General features: G+C 46.6%; 1 protein-coding gene across 1 annotated transcript in view; it reads left to right on the top strand.

The window, feature by feature from the left end:
* Positions 1-8,213: 8,213 nt before the first annotated feature.
* Positions 8,214-19,424, top strand: part of LOC126291945 (lipase 3-like) — a 60,611-nt gene continuing 49,400 nt past the window's right edge. The window contains exons 1-2 of the mRNA XM_049985694.1: positions 8,214-8,393; positions 13,620-13,824. Coding sequence (XP_049841651.1) covers positions 8,292-8,393; positions 13,620-13,824 — 307 coding nt within the window. The 5' untranslated portion in view covers positions 8,214-8,291. The remainder of the gene's footprint in view (positions 8,394-13,619; positions 13,825-19,424) is intronic.

Below are 19,424 nucleotides of genomic sequence, written 5' to 3'. Positions count from 1 at the left end.
CAAAACTGAACTTACTCAGCCATTTCTCGCTTTACTTATTCTGATCATCATTAAACTGACACACAATATTTTTAGTTCAACGCAGTCTGACTTCCAATAATCCCTGCAAAAGAATGGCCCTGACTAACAATAACCTATATACCTTTCATGAATCACTTACCTCACAACAATCTTCGTTACTCGAACTACTGCAATACAGCGAGCGCCAATACTGCCAACTAAATAAAAGATTCTAACTACTGAAGGCACTAACTACTGAAAGGCATAGTTAGCAAATGAACCAAGTCAACAAATTGACTTTTTCTGATCGACACACGTCCAGATCGTCCGGTAAAGACTTTGGACTCTCTCTCTCCCCACATCCACCACTGCTGGCGGCTCACCTCCAACTGCCCAACGCTATGCGCTGTTCACATCCAACTGCCCAACACTACAATAGTGAATGTTCCAACAGTGCCAACCAGCCACAGACTGCACACAGCACAGTTTGTGATTTTCATACAGAGCGCTACGTGGCGTTACCAACATAAAAACCTAGGCTAAACAGCCTACTTACACTGGCAGTATTACATTAATTTCCATGATCTGTAGAATTACGTGAGCTGCTGTGAAAACACAAATTCCTTTCACAAATTACTCACAAATACCTTCTCACACACAGCTCTTATCAGTGCATCATATAGAAATATCATATAACTTTACAACATAAATTAACCATTTTGTGCTCGTAATTGCAACGGTACTACCTTTAACTACTAGCAATCTTGAATGTAGGAAGGTAATATTATGTCCCCGTTAAAATGCAAATCATGTTGTCATGGATCTGGGCACATACCATCTAAACTAAAAACATATACCACATATTGTCCGAGTTTCTTGGTACTCACCATGAAGAAAGCGAAATCATACTCCACATCATTTTGTTATTATTATAGTTGTGCACTTGCCACACAGCATAAAATATTCAATTTATTTATGACTGACTAAGTGCAGTAACTTCCTACAGTGTCTTGAAAGGAGGATATAAGATGAACATCAACAAAAGCAAAACGAGGATCATGGAATGTAGTCGATTTAAGTCGGGTGATGCTGAGGGAATTAGATTAGGAAATGAGACGCTTAAAGTAGTAAATGAGTTTTGTTATTTGGGGAGCAAAATAACTGATGATGGTCGAAGTCGAGAGGATATAAAATGTAGACTGGCAATGGCAAGGAAAGCGTTTCTGAAGAAGAGGAATTTGTTAACATCGAGTATAGATTTAAGTGTCAGGAAGTCGTTTCTTAAAGTACTTGTATGGAGTGTACCCATGTATGGAAGTGAAACATGGACGATAAATCGTTTGGACAAGAAGAGAATAAAAGCTTTCGAAATGTGGTGCTACAGAAGAATGCTGAAGATTGGATGGGTAGATCACGTAACTAATGAGGAGGTATTGAATAGAATAGGGGAGAAGAGAAGTTCGTGGCACAACTTGACAAGAAGAAGGGACCAGTTCGTAGGACATGTTCTGAGGCATCAAGGGATCACAAATTTAACATAGGAGGGCAGCGTGGAGGGTAAAAATCGTAGAGGGAGACCAAGAGATGAATACACTAAACAGATTCAGGAGGATGTAGGTTGCAGTAAGTGCTGAGAGATGAGGAAGCTTGCACAGGATAGATTAGCATGGAGAGCTGCATCAAACCAGTCTCAGGACTGAAGACAACAACAACAACAACAACACGGAGTGTTCCAGAAAGAATGATGTGATTTCAAAACTATATATTTATTGATTTAAACGCACCACAAACATGGGATCGATTGAAAAATACTCACAAAATCTCAGTCTTAGGTGTATTATTACAAATGTTCTGTGTGTCCACTACCAACAGCACGAACATATCTAGACGATAGCTAAAATCGCCATAAGCTTTAAGCAGTTTATCTGTTTTTACAGTAATTAGTGACGCCTGTTATTCTGTTCTTCACTTCTTCTATGTCACGAGGTAAAAGGAAGATGAACACACTTTCCTTCACCCATGGGGTCATGTCTGGCGATCTTGGAGGCCAAGAAAGCGGGACAGGGTCTCGAGGTCCCGTGCGTCGTATTCAGCGTTGAGGCAGAGTGTCAGCAGTGAGAATCTGATGTACGTTGTGACACTGTGGTCGTGCTATATCCTGTTGGAAAATCAAATCATCAGAGTCCTCCTGAAGTTGTGGAAAAAGCCAGCTGAGCAGCATTTGAAGATAGCTTATTCTAGTCACTATGTTTGCCTGAAAAAGAAGGGACTGTACACTTTTTCATGAGAAATAGCACAACAAACGTCCACTTTATGTGAGTCTCTTTCGTGCTCGATAACGTCATGAGGGTTTTGGAGCCCTATATGCGCACGTTATCTCTGTTTACTGTAACCTCTAACATGTAATGTTGCTTGTGGCCATGCGGATCTAGGCGCTAGTCTGGAACCGCGAGACCGCTACGGTCGCAGGTTCGAATCCTGCCTCGGGCATGGACTGTGTGATGTCCTTAGGTTAGTTAGGTGTAAATAGTTCTGTTCTAGGGGACTGACGACCTCAGAAGTTGAGTCCTATTGTGCTCAGAGCCATTCGAGCCCGGTTTTTGGTAATGTTGCTTCATCACTGAAAATTAACCGTGGTAAGAAATGTATCATCTTTTTTATGTTCTGTAGCAGAGCATTGCTGAAGTCAACCCGTTTCCTTTCGTCACTAACCCGAGGAGCTTGCGCTACCTGTCGTGTGTATGGTTCATAAACCAAACGGCGCCTTAACACTCGCCAGACACTCGTATGAGGCATTGTCAGTTCTCTGGTTGTGTGGTGAGTAGACTTTCGTGGAGACCGCTCAGACGTTTGCCGAATTCTTCCCACCATGCCATCAAAAGTACGAGGTCGACCTTTGCACAAGCATCCTCTCTCTTCAGATTGGTGATATCAATGACGAACTTTCTGTTGCTGGCGGATCAGTGCCTAAACGCCGACCGAAATCACTGACTCACCCTTTGCAAACTGTTGCACAGAAAACACCTTCTGTTGAGCGGATTGAAAACTGAGAAGATGCATTGACCAGCGTCCAATGACTATTTTCTGAAATTCTAGGCCACGCCCATTCAAACAACACACATTCCTCTGACGGCACGTCCAATGTTTCGTAATTATTACCGTCCAGAATATGTTCATTCTCCTGAAACATCCTGTATAACGGCCTGTAATCTTACCCACCCACACAGCACCAGTAAATTTTTAGTCTCTTAATTAGCTTCAATAGCTACGGGAGTAGTAAGGTATCGAAAAAAAAATTTCCTACCTTAATTTTCTCGTTGTTGGCTGCAGTACATCTAGGGGTAGATTCTTGAGGCTCAAATTTTGATTTTACGGATTCCAGGTGACATAATAATTAGTGAAGTACTTTGTGTTTCTATGACATTTTTTAAAAATTTTATTCGATTCGTCTATATCATACTGACATAGCCATCTCCATTTTCACAAAATCAAACATTACATTATTATTGCCAAAGCCAAAAGCGCGTCTGTTTCCATTAGGCATGCCCACTACTGCTAACGCATTCTGCGGTAGTAGCACTTTCCAAAGAGTTTACAAAACAAAAGAGTTTACAAACTTTCTTGACAAAAGAAGAATCACCATCAAATTATAGCATTATTTGGTAAATGAATTCAGAAATAGATTTAATAATTAGCGTTAGATTATGCAATTAATAATATAAATTTTAAGTATTCCGTATATTTCGTTAATCAAAATATCCACGGGTGTACTGCCGGTCTATAGTGTCCAACGGGCACAATATTTCGGCGATCAAACATATCACCAACATCAGGTGAACTGACGGACTGAGCTCCTGTGAACGCGCCGGCACGGAGATCCGTACGCTATGGCTGCTCAGGGGGAACTGGGTTCGGTCGCGGCGGCGGCCGATTTAAATACCCTCCGCCCGCGGCGCGAGATACTGGGACAGTGTTGTTAGAGAGGCCATCGAAATTCGCACCAATGACGACCTCATAAACCGTGACTGTGGCTATAATCTTAGCAAGGCTTGGGAACCAGCGATTGGGTTAATCAAGAGTAAATCGAGCAAACGCATAGTTGTGACGACCACGGCGGACAGAGGCATCACACCGACGTCATCTCAGACGCCGTGGCAATCTGTTCCACCACGCTACCCTGGCGCGGAGCGCGGACGGCGGAGGGAGCGCGCCGCGGGCGGAGGGTATTTAAATCGGCCGCCGCCGCGACCGAACCCAGTTCCCCCTGAGCAGCCATAGCGTACGGATCTCCGTGCCGGCACGTTCACAGGAGCTCAGTCCGTCAGTTCACCTGATGATGGCGACATGTTTGATCGCCGAAATATTGTGCCCGTTGGACACTATAGACCGGCAGTACACCTGTGGATATTTTGATTATCAAATACGCCGGGAGAAACTCAAGAATCACGTATATTTCGTAATTTCAAATATTCCTATAAGAAGAAGAATTTTAGCTATACAAACAGAGCTAGTAAATATCAAATGTAACAGATTAATTTCCCTTTATACGTTTTAGTCTGAAATATAATGCATTGAATAGAAAATCATATGAAATTTTTGAGTTAAGCAGTTGAGATAATCAGAATGATATTTTCACTCTGCAGCGGAGTGTGCGCTGATATGAGACTTCCTGGCGGATTAAAAGTGTGTGCCGGACCGATACTCGAACTGAGAGGTCCCGGGTTCGAGTCTCGGAAAGGTAATGTTAGAGAAGGGTGTTGTACTACAGGGCGATCTAAAAGTTTCTATTAGAGCAGCGTTTCTATGGTGCAGCGTATATACAACGTAGCGCGACTCCGATGCAGGTTGTTTATAAGCACCGACACGTAGGTAAGGGATTAGTGCGGCATTCGTGTCTTTCCGACGTGCGTGAGGTAAATTTGCAAACATCAACTATGGCAACGTTATTACTAAATGCATCCAGACAGGATCCACGTGATGTTCGTTTCTTGGCTGGAGAAGGTCAAAGACCGGTACACATCGGTTGGAGACTGGAGAATGTGTATGGGTTAGTGGTGTCATCGAACGTCGCCTCGTCCCAAGAAGTTTAAGGGCCAGTTGAAAAGGTGATGTTATCTCATTACCAGGCCCCTTTGCTAAATGACTTCTAGGAATCTTGTATCCCCATCACTGGAGAACGGTATCCATGCGATTATCACTCCTTCGGTCCCTTAAAACAGTCCTTGAAGAGGCGATGACTCCTGTCGGACGAGAATGTGCAGCAAGCAGTTATGAACTTCTGCTCGCATCAGGACACGGTGGTTTACCAAAGGGGAATCTTCAAGCTGGTGGGTTGGCAGAATGATTGCCTGAGAGCTCATGGAAATTTGGCTGATTGGCATACCGATTCTCGAATGTACGGCCTTCGGATGGAAACTTTTGATCGCCCCTTTTAGACTAGGTATAGAACAGGGCATATAACACTTTCTTGGAGAACGCCAGATATAAATTTTTAGACGGTAGACTTTCCTTTAGTCACTACGAACTATTACGTAAATTGCTCGCTAATTCTAGATTTCAGCTGGGGGTTGTTTCTGAAAGTACAGACATCACACATTCATGTAACTGATTCGCCTCGATGAGTAATGAATCGACAACCTTCAGAGCGCATGCACATTTACGGTCGACCTCCAGTTACTTTACTTTTACTTTTCCGTGTCCAGATCAAATTTTATTTTTCCAATAGTTAGCCATCGCTACGGCTTTGTCGTTGGCTTGTTGCAGGTCACTAAAACTGCAGGGCTCCGGCAGCAGTCGCCACATGAGCAGATGTGCCTCGTCTTGTACCTCTCATCATCCTCAAAGAACGTCATCGCTAGTCAGCAGTCCCCGCTGGCACAGATTAGTTTTGCATCTGGGTACACCAGCCCTCGGCCTATTTAGTGTTCTCCACACTGTATAAGGAAGTTTGTTTCCAGGTGCCATTTGCTCTTTTGGTATTATCTGCAGTGCGGTTTGTTCATTCTCCCATTTACGGACTCTATTATCTTCCTGTGAACCGGCAAGGGTCTTGGTTCTTGCAATAAAGCTATTTCTAGACTTAAGCGTCCGAGCCTGAGTGACGTGCCCATTAAGTGGGTGTCGAGAATCTGTTTCTTTCTTTGTTCTCTCAGCGTCTGCTGCCACCTGCCTTCTGATCTTGTATGGGGCAATTCCAGCAAGTAGGTACAAATTGCCCGTTGGTGTGGGTCTGAGACAGCCTGTAACAATTCGCATTGTCTCATTTACACTTACATCGACCTGTTTAGCATGTGCAGATGCTTCCCATACTGGCGCTGCATAGTCTGCTGCAGAAGCACACAGAGCAAGTGCTGATGTTCTCAGTACTGGTGGTTGAGCTCACCATTCATAGTTTGTCAGCCTGCGGATAATGTTATTCCTAAGCCTTGGTGTTTTGGTAATGCTGCTTGAAGGAAAGTGTTGTGTCAAGTACAACCCCAAGGTATTTAGATGTTAGACAGTGCATTAGCTTCTTACCTTGCCATGTAACGTCGAGCTCAAATCCAGCATCTCTATTGCGCAGATGGAAAGCACATACTTGGGTTTTGTCAGGGTTTGGATTGCGGTGATTGGCGTCGTAGTATTGAGCCAGTTCTTCAAGCGCTCTAGAGAGATTTCCAGATGTTGCATCAAACTTGGACCCCTGGACCACCACAACTGTGTCATCAGCATATACGAACAGTCTTCATCTTGAGGTATAGGTTGGTCATTAGTGTACACATTTTAAAGGATGGAAGAGAGTACACTTCCTTGTGGTAAGCCATTCTTCTGCAGTCGCCATCTACTGTTCTTACCATTTAGGGAGACATCTTCGATTCTGCAGAAGACTACCAATAATCATCGTCAACCTACAGTCCCCTGTGAGGTGATATAATTTGCGCAATAGCATTCTGTGGTTTACCGCGTCGTATGCAGCAGTAAGATCTATGAAAGCTGCTCCAGTTATTAATTTTTTTTCGAACCCATCTTCTATATGTTGCGTCAGATTGAGTATTTGCCCACAACAAGATCTTTCTGGTCTGAATCCGGCTTGTTCCTTTATGAGCTTTCCATCTATAGTTTCTGCCACCCGGTTGAGAATCATCCGCTCCAGTATCTTATAGAGATGGCATAGAAGTGACACTGGTCTGTAACTTCTGGGGTCCATTATCTCCTTGGCAGGTTGACCTCCAGTAGTGGGAGCCTAAAATTAGCGAGTATGGGGTACGTGGACAGGTACTGTGGGTAGGGGGCAGTAGGTGGGAATGTGGGTCGACCGAGAGGCGCCCCGGACGGCGCAGTGGTTAAAACCGCTGAGTAAGCAGGAGGTCCCGGGTTCGAGTGATGATCCAGTACACATTTTCACCCATCGCAGCTGATTCAGCATAAAGTCCCGATGCAGCTGATATCATTAGTTCCTTTCCTTTCCTTTCTACCCCTTCCACCTTGTCCGCAGCTCGTCTAAGGGCTAGCGTTGCTGCCTCTGCATCCTGGAGTCGATTTCCGGCCGGGTTGGGGAGTTTCTCTGACCGGGAACTGGGTACTTGTGATGTCATCATTTCATCATCATCATTTGTGAGAGTGACTAGATTGGATTGCGAAAAGGAAATGGACTGCGTAAAAATTGGGACTTGTTACGGGCGCTGAAGACCGCGCAGTTGAGCGCCACACAAAGCAAACATCATCACCATCAAACCCTCCAGTTTACATAATGTGCATCACAGCTGCGGATTCCTCGTGGTGTCTGTTCTTCGGGACATGTCCGAAATCTAGAAATAATCAGCGCTCTCCTTCCATCTACTCGCTCTCCTCTCTGCGCGTGACAGTGGATTTCCTTTGCACTCTTAATGTTGATACCATAGGTTGTAATTTCACCTAATGGTGAATGTACTCTATTTATTTGGTAATCGTGAGCAGTCTTGTATCACGTGACAGCGAGATGTAGTTACCTTACGTAGTGTACAAATAGTGTGAAGTGCGGCCTATCACCGATAGTGCGTGAAGAGCTCGAGAGACGTGAATGGTGAGGTGGGGGGGGGGGGGGGGGAGGAGGGGGAGGGGCAAACTGCTGAGATGCTATCTTAGTGGGCGCCACAGATAACATCGACCAGCTTCCGCCAGGAGAAAAACAAACAGCTATTCATCTCGAGAGGGGTCGATCACGGGCTAGCGCCAGATAAAGGTAGAACGCACTACTTAAAGCGGGCTGTTGGCGACAACAACTGCGCACTCGTCGCGGTAATTCTCTGGCGGCAGACTCTGAGCGGCAGACGATGGCTGCAGCTTTGGCGACCGCGACACTAGCGCTGTCGCTTCTGGCTGCCACCGTGGCGGCCACCCCGCTGGACATCAACGAGGACATCCGTCTCGACACCGTGAGTCTTTCCCCTCTCACCTCTTTGCACATATGTTTATCGTCCCCCTTCTTGCAGCGGTGTACCGTAGATCTCTAGAAGAGCGTTCCAAAGGATTGGAAAAGGGCACAGGTCATCCCCGTTTTAAAGATGGGACGTCGAACAGATGTGCAGAACTATAGACCTATATCTCTAACGTCGATCAGTTGTAGAATTTTGGAACACGTATTATGTTCGAGTATAATGACTTTTCTGGATACTAGAAATGTACTCTGTAGGAATCAGCATGACGATCGTGTGAAACCCAGCTCGCGCTATTCTTCCACGAGACTCAGAGGGCCATAATCACAGGTTCCCAGGTAGATGCCGTGTTTCTTGACTTCCGCAAGGCGTTCGATACAGTTCCCTACAGTCGTTTAAAGAACAAAGTAAGAGCATATGGACTATCAGAGCAATTGTGTGATTCGATTGAAGAGTTCCTAGATAACAAAACGCAGCATGTCATTCTCAATGGAGAGACGTCTTCCGAAGTAAGAGTGCTTTCAGGTGTGCCGCAGGGGAGTGTCGTAAGACCGTTGCTATTCACAATATACAAAAATGACCTTGTGGATGACATCGGAAGTTCACTGAGGCTTTTTGCGGATGATGCTATCGTATATCGAGAGGTTGTAACAATGGGAAATTGTAGTGAAATGCAGGAGAATCTGCAGCGAATTGACGCATGGTGCAGGGAATGACAATTGAATCTCAATGTTGAGAAGTGTAATGTTCTGCGAATACATAGAAAGAAAGATCCCGTATCATTTAGCTACAAAATAGCAGGTCAGCAACTGGAAGCAGTTAATTCCATAAATTATCTGGGAGTACGCATTAGGAGTGATTTAAAATGGAATATAAAGTTTATCGTCGGTAAGGCAGATGCCAGACTGAGATTCATTGGAAGAACCCTAAGGAAATGCAGTCAAAAAACAAAGGAAGTAGGTTACAGTACACATGTTCGCCAGCTGCTTGAATACTGCTCAGGTACCAGATAGGATTGATAGAAGAGATAGAGAAGACCAAACTGAGAGCAGCGCGCTTCGTTACAGGACCATTTAGTAATTGCGAAAGCGTTACGGAGATGGTAGATAAACTCCAGTGGAAGACCCTACAGGAGAGACGCTCAGTAGCTCGGTACGGGCTTTTGTTGAAGTTTTGAGAACATACCTTCACCGAGGAGTCAAGCAGTATATTGCTCCCTCCTACGTATATCTCATGAGGATAAAATCAGAGAGATCAGAGCGCACACAGAGGCATACAGACAATCCTTCTTTCCATGAACAATACGAGACTGGAATAGAAGGGAGAACCGATAGAGGTACTCAGGGTACCTTCCGCCACACGCCGTCAGGTGCCTTGCGGAGTATGGATGTAGATGTAGCTGTAGATGTAGATTTGTTGTATGCACTATTCGCAGACACAAAGGAAGGAAGGGTTCTCCAACAATAATCCACAAATAGATATCTAGACGGCCAATAATATCGACAATAGTTCGGCTTTTTTTTCATGCTGCGCTTAGACTACTAGGGTCTTCCATATAACAAGTTTTGTATGGACCGTGGTTCTCTACTCACGAGGAGAACACGGCAAGTGCCATATCCCAGAAACTTAGCTCAGTGGGAGAGGGGTCAAAATAAACGAACAAGTGCCTTGAGTAATCTGTAGATATTCGATCGTTATTGGGAAAACAACATGCAAAGTTTTTTAACTGCTTTATATGCCTTTTAGCGAGCAACCACTGCAACCGAGATGGTGCCACAGTACCTGGAGTCGCGGCATAACACTTTTGCGACCAGTGTTCCAAACCAGATTATTCTTTTTGTTATCGATTCACTCTGTGTGTTCAAAAGTATCCGGACATCCCCAAAAACATACTTTTTCGTATTAGGTGAATTGTTGTACCGCCTACTGCCAGGTACATATCAGCGACCTCAGTAACCATTGGATATTGTGAGACAGCAGAATGGAGCACTCTGCAGAATTCATGGACTTCGAACGTGGTCAGATAATCGGGCGTCACTTGTGTCATACTTCTATATGCGAGATTTCCACATGTGATAGTGATATGGAAACATGAAGGGACACGAACAACACAAAAAGCGTACAGGCCGACCTCGCCTGTTGACTAAAAGAGAGCGCCAATAGTTGAAGATGGTCGTAATGTGTAATAGGCAGACATCTATCCTGATCATCACACAGGAATTCCAAACTGCATCAGGAGCCACTGCAAGTATTACGACATTTAGACGGGAGTTGAGAAAACTTAGGTTTCTTGGTTGAGCAGCTGCTCATAAAGAACACGTCACGCCAGTAAATGCCAAACGACGCCTCGCTTGGTGCAAGCAGCGTAAACAATGACGACTGGAAAACGTTGTGTGAAACGAATCATGGTACACAGTGTGTCGATCCGATGGATATGCCGAATGCACGGTGAACGTTATCTGCCAGCGTGTGTGTTGCCAACAGTAAAATTCGGAAGCGATGGTGTTTTGGTATGGCCGTGTTTTTGATGGAGGAGGCTTGTACCCTTTGCTGTTTTGCGTAGCACTATCACTGCACAGGCCTACATTGATGTTTTAAGCTCCTTTTTGCTTCCCACTGTTGAAGAGCTATACCAGGATGGCGACTACATCTTTCAACACGATCGCGCACTTGTTCATCACGCACGGCCTGTGGCGTTGTGGTTACACGACAATAACATCCCTGTAATGGACTGACCTGCACAGAGTCCTGACCTGAATGCTGCAGAACACCTACGGGATGTGTCGGAACGCCGACTTCGTGTCAGGCCTCACCGGTCGACATCGATACCTCTCCTCAGTGTAGCACTCCGCTAAAAATGGGCTGCCATTCCCCAAGAATCCTTCCAGCATCTGATTGAACATATGCCTGCGAGAGTGGAAGCTGTCATCAAGGCTAAGGGTAGTCCAACACCATACTGAATCGCAGCATTACCGATGGAGGGCCAAAGAAACTGGTGTAGCCATGCGTATTCAAATACGGAGATATGTAAGCAGCCAGAATACGGCACTGCGGTCGGCAACGGCTATATCAGACACAAGTATCTGGCGCAGTTGTTAGTTCGGTTCCTGCTGCTACGATGGCAGATTATCAAGATTGTAATAACGTGGTGTTGTAGTTGGCGCAAGAGCGATGGGACACAGCATGTCCGAGGTAGCGATGAAGTGGGGATTTTCCGTACGAACATTTCACGAGTGCGCCGTCAATATCAGGGTTCCGGTAAAATATCAAATCTCCAACATCGCTGCGGCCGGTGAAAGGTCCTGCAAGAATGGAACCAACGAGGAATGAAGAGAATCGTTCAACGTGACAAAAGTGGAATCCTTCCTCAAATTGCTGCAGCTTTCAATGCTGGGCCATCAACAAGCGTCAGCGTGTGAATTATTCAAAGAAACGTCATCGGTAGCGGCTTTCGGAGGCTAAGGCCCACTGGTGTATCCTTGATGACTGCGCGACACAAAGCTTTATGCCTGGACTGATCTCGTTAATACCGATATTGGACTGTTGATGACTGGAAAAATGTTGCCTGGTCGGACGAGTGTCATTTCAAATTGTATGGAGCAGATACATGTGTACTGGTATGGATACAATCTCATGGAACCTGCATGTTAGCAGGGAATTTTTCATGCTGGTGGAGGCTCTGCAATGGTGTGGGGCGCGTGCTGTTAGAGTGATACGGGACTGTAGATACGTTCGAATACGAGTCTGACAGGTGACACGTACGTAAGCATCCTGTCTGATCACCTACTTCCCTTCATGTCCATTGTGCATTCCGACGGACTTGGGCAATTCCAACAGGACAATGCGACGCCCCACACGCCCAGAATTGCTGCAGAGTGGCTCCAGGAACTCGCTACTGAATCAAAGATTTCCGATGGCCACGAAACCGCCCACACATGAACATTATTGAGCATATTTTAGATGCCTAGCAAAGTTCTGTTCAGAAGAGTTCTCCATCCATGCCACCGATTTATGGCCAGCCCTGCAGGATTCATGGTGTCAGTTTCCTCCAGCACTAGTTCAGACGTTAGTCGAGTCCATGCCACGTTGTGCTGCGGCACTTTTGCCTACTCGTGGGAACCCTGCACTATATTAGGCAGTTGTACCAGTTTCTTTGTGTGTTCAATGTATTGAATGTATGAAGTCTTACTGCCAAACTACTTTTACAATCAGTGTAATGCCCTTGTATTCTCTAATTTTCTATGGTAATTGGTAGATGAAGGAAAATGGAAAATGAAATAAATAACAATAGTCGGGATTTGAACGAGGGACACAGAAGTGAGAGGCAACAGCAGTCCACCCACCCCTCCGCCGCCTCTCAGCGAACCTAGGGTTATTGTGCGGTTCGGCTCCCGGTGGAACGTATCACACCAGACGAGTGTAGCCTCAAAAGTTTGCGTGGTAGAGCAATGGTGGTGGATGTGTACGTGAAGACTGTTAGCGCAACAATCGCGGACATAGTGTAACTGAGTCAGAATAAGGGGAACCAGCCCTCATTCGCCGAGGTAGATTGAAAACCGCCTTAAAAACCATTCACAGGCTGGCTGGCACCTTGATGCTAAACCTCAGGGCGGATTCGTGCCGGGGACCGGCACGCCTTCCCCCTCGGGAAAGGGATTATTATTAGTGGACCATAATATTACTACACCTGGATGTGAGAGCGCCTCGGTCGGCTCATGTGTTTACTTGTGCACCTGAAGCTCATCAGAATGTGCTCTGCCGTTTTAACGACCAGATAACTTTTTCGTGAAGCTATTAAGAGTTCTACAGTACGTAGGAGACTAGACAGAATTGATGAGGTTTTCGTTATCGCACGTTTCCGATAATGGCCACACGAGGCCAGTTTCAATAATTTTATGGTTGAATAGTATTGATAAGCGTCGTGTATCTATTACACAATATTACTGACTGTCTATGGGCAGCTTTACAAACGTTTCAGTCTTCATATTATTGAAATATACTGAGATGACAAGAGATCTGGGATGGCGAAATGTACATATACAGATGGCGGTAGTGTCGCGTAATCAGATAATTAATGTGACTGTGACCGTACGACGGTAATTAATAGATTTTGAACGCTACTCTAACTGTAGCTCGCTGTTACTTGCGCTTTCTTCTGTACATTTGGCACAGTTTGTTTGTACTCTTACTGTTTTTACCCGTTTCTGTATCTCCGTTACTTTGCAGGGTGAACTGCTGGTGAAGTACGGCTACCCGGCAGAGCGTCACTACGTCACTACAGGAGACGGCTACGTGCTGGGGATGTTCCGGGTCCCATCCAGCCCCAAGGCTCGCGCCAGGGGCACAGCCAATGGGCACCCCGTCCTCGTCATGCACGGACTCATGTCCAGCTCTGCAGATTGGGTCATCATGGGGCCCGACAAGGGCCTAGGTGGGTCACTGACATCTACATCTGAATCTACACTTCGTAAGCTAGGACATTGTGCACCACATACACTCCTGGAAATTGAAATAAGAACACCGTGGATTCATTGTCCCAGGAAGGGGAAACTTTATTGACACATTCCTGGGGTCAGATACATCACATGATCACACTGACAGAACCACAGGCACATAGACACAGGCAACAGAGCATGCACAATGTCGGCACTAGTACAGTGTATATCCACCTTTCGTAGCAATGCAGGCTGCTATTCTCACATGGAGACGATCGTAGAGATGCTGGATGTAGTCCTGTGGAACGGCTTGCCATGCCATTTCCACCTGGCGCCTCAGTTGGACCAGCGTTCGTGCTGGACGTGCACACAGCGTGAGACGACGCTTCATCCAGTCCCAAACATGCTCAATGGGGGACAGATCCGGAGATCTTGCTGGCCAGGGTAGTTGACTTACACCTTGTAGAGCACGTTGGGTGGCACGGGATACATGCGGACGTGCATTGTCCTGTTGGAACAGCAAGTTCCCTTGCCGGTCTAGGAATGGTAGAACGATGGGTTCGATGACGGTTTAGATGTACCGTGCACTATTCAGTGTCTCCTCGACGATCACCAGAGGTGTACGGCCAGTGTAGGAGATCGCTCCCCACACCATGATGCCGGGTGTTGGCCCTGTGTGCCTCGGTCGTATGCAGTCCTGATTGTGGCGCTCACCTGCACGGCGCCAAACACGCATACGACCATCATTGGCACCAAGGCAGAAGCGATTCTCATCGCTGAAGACGACACGTCTCCATTCGTCCCTCCATTCACGCCTGTCGCGACACCACTGGACGCGGGCTGCACGATGTTGGGGCGTGAGCGGAAGACGGCCTAACGGTGTGCGGGACCGTATCCCAGCTTCATGGAGACGGTTGCGAATGGTCCTCGCCGATACCCCAGGAGCAACAGTGTCCCTAATTTGGTGGGAAGTGGCGGTGCGGTCCCCTACGGCACTGCGTAGGATCGTACGGTCTTGGCGTGCATCCGTGCGTCGCTGCGGTCCGGTCCCAGGTCGACGGACATGTGCACCTTCCGCCGACCACTGGCGACAACATCGATGTACTGTGGAGACCTCACGCCCCACGTGTTGAGCAATTCGGCGGTACGTCCACCCGGCCTCCCGTATGGCCACTATACGCCCTCGCTCAAAGTCCGTCAACTGCACATACGGTTCACGTCCACGCTGTCGCGGCATGCTACCAGTGTTAAAGACTGCGATGGAGCTCCGTATGCCACGGCAAACTGGCTGACACTGACGGCGGCGGTGCACAAATGCTGCGCAGCTAGCGCCATTCGACGGCCAACACCGCGGTTCCTGGTGTGTCCGCTGTGCCGTGCGTGTGATCATTGCTTGTACAGCCCTCTCGCAGTGTCCGGAGCAAATATGGTGGGTCTGACACACCGGTGTCAATGTGTTCTTTTTTCCATTTCCAGGAGTGTATATTTTAATTTACTAAATTCTTTGGTTTCTGAACAAAAATGGAATTTTTTTGAAAAACATATGGTTGAATGTTAAATGTTTCGTGGAATGATTTGTCTACTACAGTACCGGCCATTAAAATTGCTACACCAAGAACAAATGCAGATGATATACGTGTATTCATTAAACAAATATACTATACTAGAATTGACATGTGATTAAATTTTCACGCAATTTGGGTGCATAGATCCTGAGAAATCAGTACCCAGAACAACCACCTCTGGCCGTAATAACGGCCTTGATACGCCTGGGAATTGAGTCAAACAGAGCTTTGATGGCGTGTACAGGTACAGCTGCCCAAGCAGCTTCAACACGATACCACAGTTCATCAAGAGTAGTGACTGGCGTATTGTGACGAGTCAGTTGCTCGACCGCCATTGACAAGAAGTTTTCAATTGGTGAGAGATCTGGAGAATGTGATGGCCAGGGCAGCAGTCGAACATTTTCTGTATCCAGAAATGCCCGTACAGGACCTGCAACATGCGGTCGTGCATTATCCTACTGAAATGTAGGGTTTCGTAGGGATCGAATGAAGGGTAGAGCCACGGGTCGTAACGCATCTGAACACTGTTCAAAGGGCCGTCACTGCGAACAAGAGGCGACCGAGGCGTGTAACCAATGGCACCTCATTCCAACACGCCAGGTGACACGCCAGCATGGCGATGACGAAAACACGCTTCCAATGTGCGTTCACCACGATGTCGCCAAACGCGGATGCGACCGCCATGATGCTGTAAACAGAAGCTGGATTCATCCGAAAAAATGACGTTTTGCCATTCGCGCACCCAGGTTCGTCGTTGAGTGCACCATCGCAGACGCTCCTGTCTGTGATGCAGCGTCAAGGGTAACCGCAACCATGGTCTCCGAGCTGATAGTCCATGCTGCTGCAAACGTCGTCGAACTGTTCGTGCAGATGATTGCTCTGTTGCAAACGTCCCCATCTGTTGACTCAGGGATCGAGACGTGGCTGCACGATCCGTTACAGCCATGCGGGTAAGATACCTATCATCTCGACTGCTTGTGATAAGAGGCCGTTGGGATCCAGCACGGCGTTCCGTATTACCCTCCCGGACCCACCGATTCCATATTCTGCTAACAGTCATTGGATCTCGATCAACGTGAGCAGCAATGGCGCGATCTGATAAACCGCAATCGCGATAGGGTACAATCCGACCTTTATCAGAGTCGGAGACGTGATGATACGCAATTCACCTCCTTATACGAGGCATCACAACAACGTTTCACCAGGCAACGCCGGTCAACTGCTGTTTGTGTCTGAGAAATCGGTTGGAAACTTTCCTCATTTCAGCACGTTGTAGGTGTCGCCACCGGCGCCAAATTTGTGTGAATGCTCTGAAAAGCTAATGAGTTGCATATCACAGCATCTTCTTCCTGTCGGGTGAATTTCGCGTCTGTAGCACGTCATCATCGTGGTGTAGCAATTTCAATGGCCAGTAGCGTAAGTAATAAAATAGGTCAGGGTACGTTTAAATGCCCCTGAATGTTCCTCGAAATGAAGTACAGCAAATGTCCTGTATACGATTTCGACCATCACTGAAAAGCGTGTTAAATGTTTACCTAACCTATTTAATTTCTTACTTTTGGACTCGTCATTTCACAAAGCAGCTGGCCTCGTTGGTCGAGCGGTTCTAGGCGCTTCAGTTCGGAACCGCGCGACAGATTCGAATCCTGCCTCGGGTATGGATTTGTGATGACCTTAGGTTAGTTAGGTTTAAGTAGTTCTACGTTCTAGGGGACTGATGACCTCAGATGTTAAGTCCCATAGTGCTCAGAGCCAGTCGAAGCATTTCACAAAGCCCTTGACGGCTTTCCTTCAAAATCTTTATTCAAGAGATTGCTCACAAATCATCGACCTCTTTGTTCCTTGTCGTTGCTTACATACCTGCATTAACCACGTGTAAACTGCAGAAGATAAATCTTCTTTTTCTGCAGTTGTCAAGTAAACTCGGGAAGTTTACACTGAGGGGATACAACCCAACATCGCTTCGAATTCCCTTCTTCCTGGCATAGTGCATCAATGTAGCATGGACTCATTAAGTTACTGAAAGTTTCATGCAGGAATACAGAGCCGTGGTCCGTGTAAGGCCACCCGTAATTGCGAAAGTGTGACCAGTGCAGGATTTTGTGCACCAGCTGATTATGTCCCATAAATGTTCGATGGGATTCATGTCGGGTGATCTGAGTGGCCAAACACCGGCTCGAATTGTCGAGAATATGCTTCAAACAAATTGCGAACAATTGTGGTCCGGCGACACGGTGCATTGTAATCCACAAAAATTCCATCGTTGTTTGGGAACATGAATACGATGAAAGCTAAATGCGGTCTCCGAGTAGCCGAACATAACCATTTCCAATCAATAATCACCCCAACTGTACTCACAGCCCACACCAGTATGGAGCCACCACCAGCTTGTATAGTGCCTTCTTGGCAACTTGGGCTCATGGATTCGTGAGGTCTGCATCACACTGGAACCCTACGACCATCTCTTGCCAACTGGAATCAGGATTCGAGTGACCAGGCCATGGTTTTCCAGCCGTCTATGGTCCAACCGATATGGTCACGAGCCCAGGAGAAGCGCTGCAGGCGATGTCGTGCTGTTAGTAAAGGCACTGGCGTTGATCATCTTCTGCCATAGCTCCTTAGCGGCAGATTTCGCCGCACTGTCCTAACGGATACATTCGTCGTATGTTCCGCATTCATTTCTGCGGTTATTGCGCGTCGTGTTACTTGTCTATTAGCACTACCAGCTCTAGGCAAACGCCGCTGCTCTCGGTCGTTAAGTGAAGGCAGTCGGCCATTGCGTTTGTCTCGATAAGAGGCAATACCTGAAATCTGGTACTCTCGGCTTAATCTTGACACCCAGATCTCGGAATATTGAGTTCCATAACGATTTCCTAAATGGAATGTTCCATGCGTCTACCTCCAACTACCACTCCGCGTTCAAAATCTGTTAATTCCCGTCGTGTGGCCGTAATCACGTCAGAAACCTTTTCAAATGAATCACCTGAGTGCAAATGACAGCTCCGCCAGTGAATGGTCCTTTTATGCCTTGTCTATGAGATACTACCACCATGTGCATATGTGCTATCCCATGACTTTTGTCACCTCAGTGTGTAATATACTTACATGGATATGACGTCTGTTCTTTCGGACATGTCCGAAAGAACAGACACCATATCCATATAAGTATACAGTTCTGGCAATAACGGCCATGACCTTCTTCTTCTGTGCGGACGCACACATATTCCCCGAACTCTTACGGGACTTGGTAAGAATGTCGTCTACGAGTAATGAGTGTGTTGGGTAGGGACACTATGAATGCAGTGTGTGGACATATAAGGTGAGAATGTGGGTCTCGCGAGAGGCGTACGCGAGATAGTCCCTGCAGTCGCTGTGTCCTCCGTGCCCTCGTTGGCCCAGATGACGGCACGGTAGCTCAGCGTGTTCGGTCAGACGGCTATCTGCCCTCTGTAACAAAAAAAACTGAGTTAATGGATCAACGACGAACTGAAACGAGTGTCTCTCGACGTCCGTACTGAGCAGATGCAACGAACGAAATCGAGCAAAATGAGATAAAGAGAGAGAGAGAGAGAGAGCTTCTGCCATGTAAGCACGAGATCTCGGGTTCGAGTCCCGGTCGGGGCACATATTTTCACCTGTCCCCGTTGATATTTATGAACACCGTCAGGAACTGAAGGTATTAATACAATTCTAATTTCAGTGTATAATATAATGAATTGGAGACTAGGAATGCGGGTAAGCTACTACAAACAGCATAGTGAACGCATTATTGTGGCCAAGATAGATACGAAGCCCACACCCACTACAGTAGTACAAGTTTATATGCCAACTAGCTCTGCAGATGACGAAGAAATTGAAGAAATGTATGATGAAATAAAAGAAATTATTCATCAAGTGAAGGGTGACGAAAATGTAATAGTCATGGGTGACTGGAATTCGGTAGTAGGAAAAGGGAGAGAAGGAAACGTAGTAGGTGAATACGGATTGGGGCTAAGAAATGAAAGAGGAAGGCGCCTGGTAGAATTTTGCAC

This window comes from Schistocerca gregaria, chromosome 9 (assembly GCF_023897955.1).
Source record: "Schistocerca gregaria isolate iqSchGreg1 chromosome 9, iqSchGreg1.2, whole genome shotgun sequence".
NCBI lineage: Eukaryota > Metazoa > Arthropoda > Insecta > Orthoptera > Acrididae > Schistocerca > Schistocerca gregaria.
This window is presented reverse-complemented; position numbering and strand designations above follow the sequence as displayed.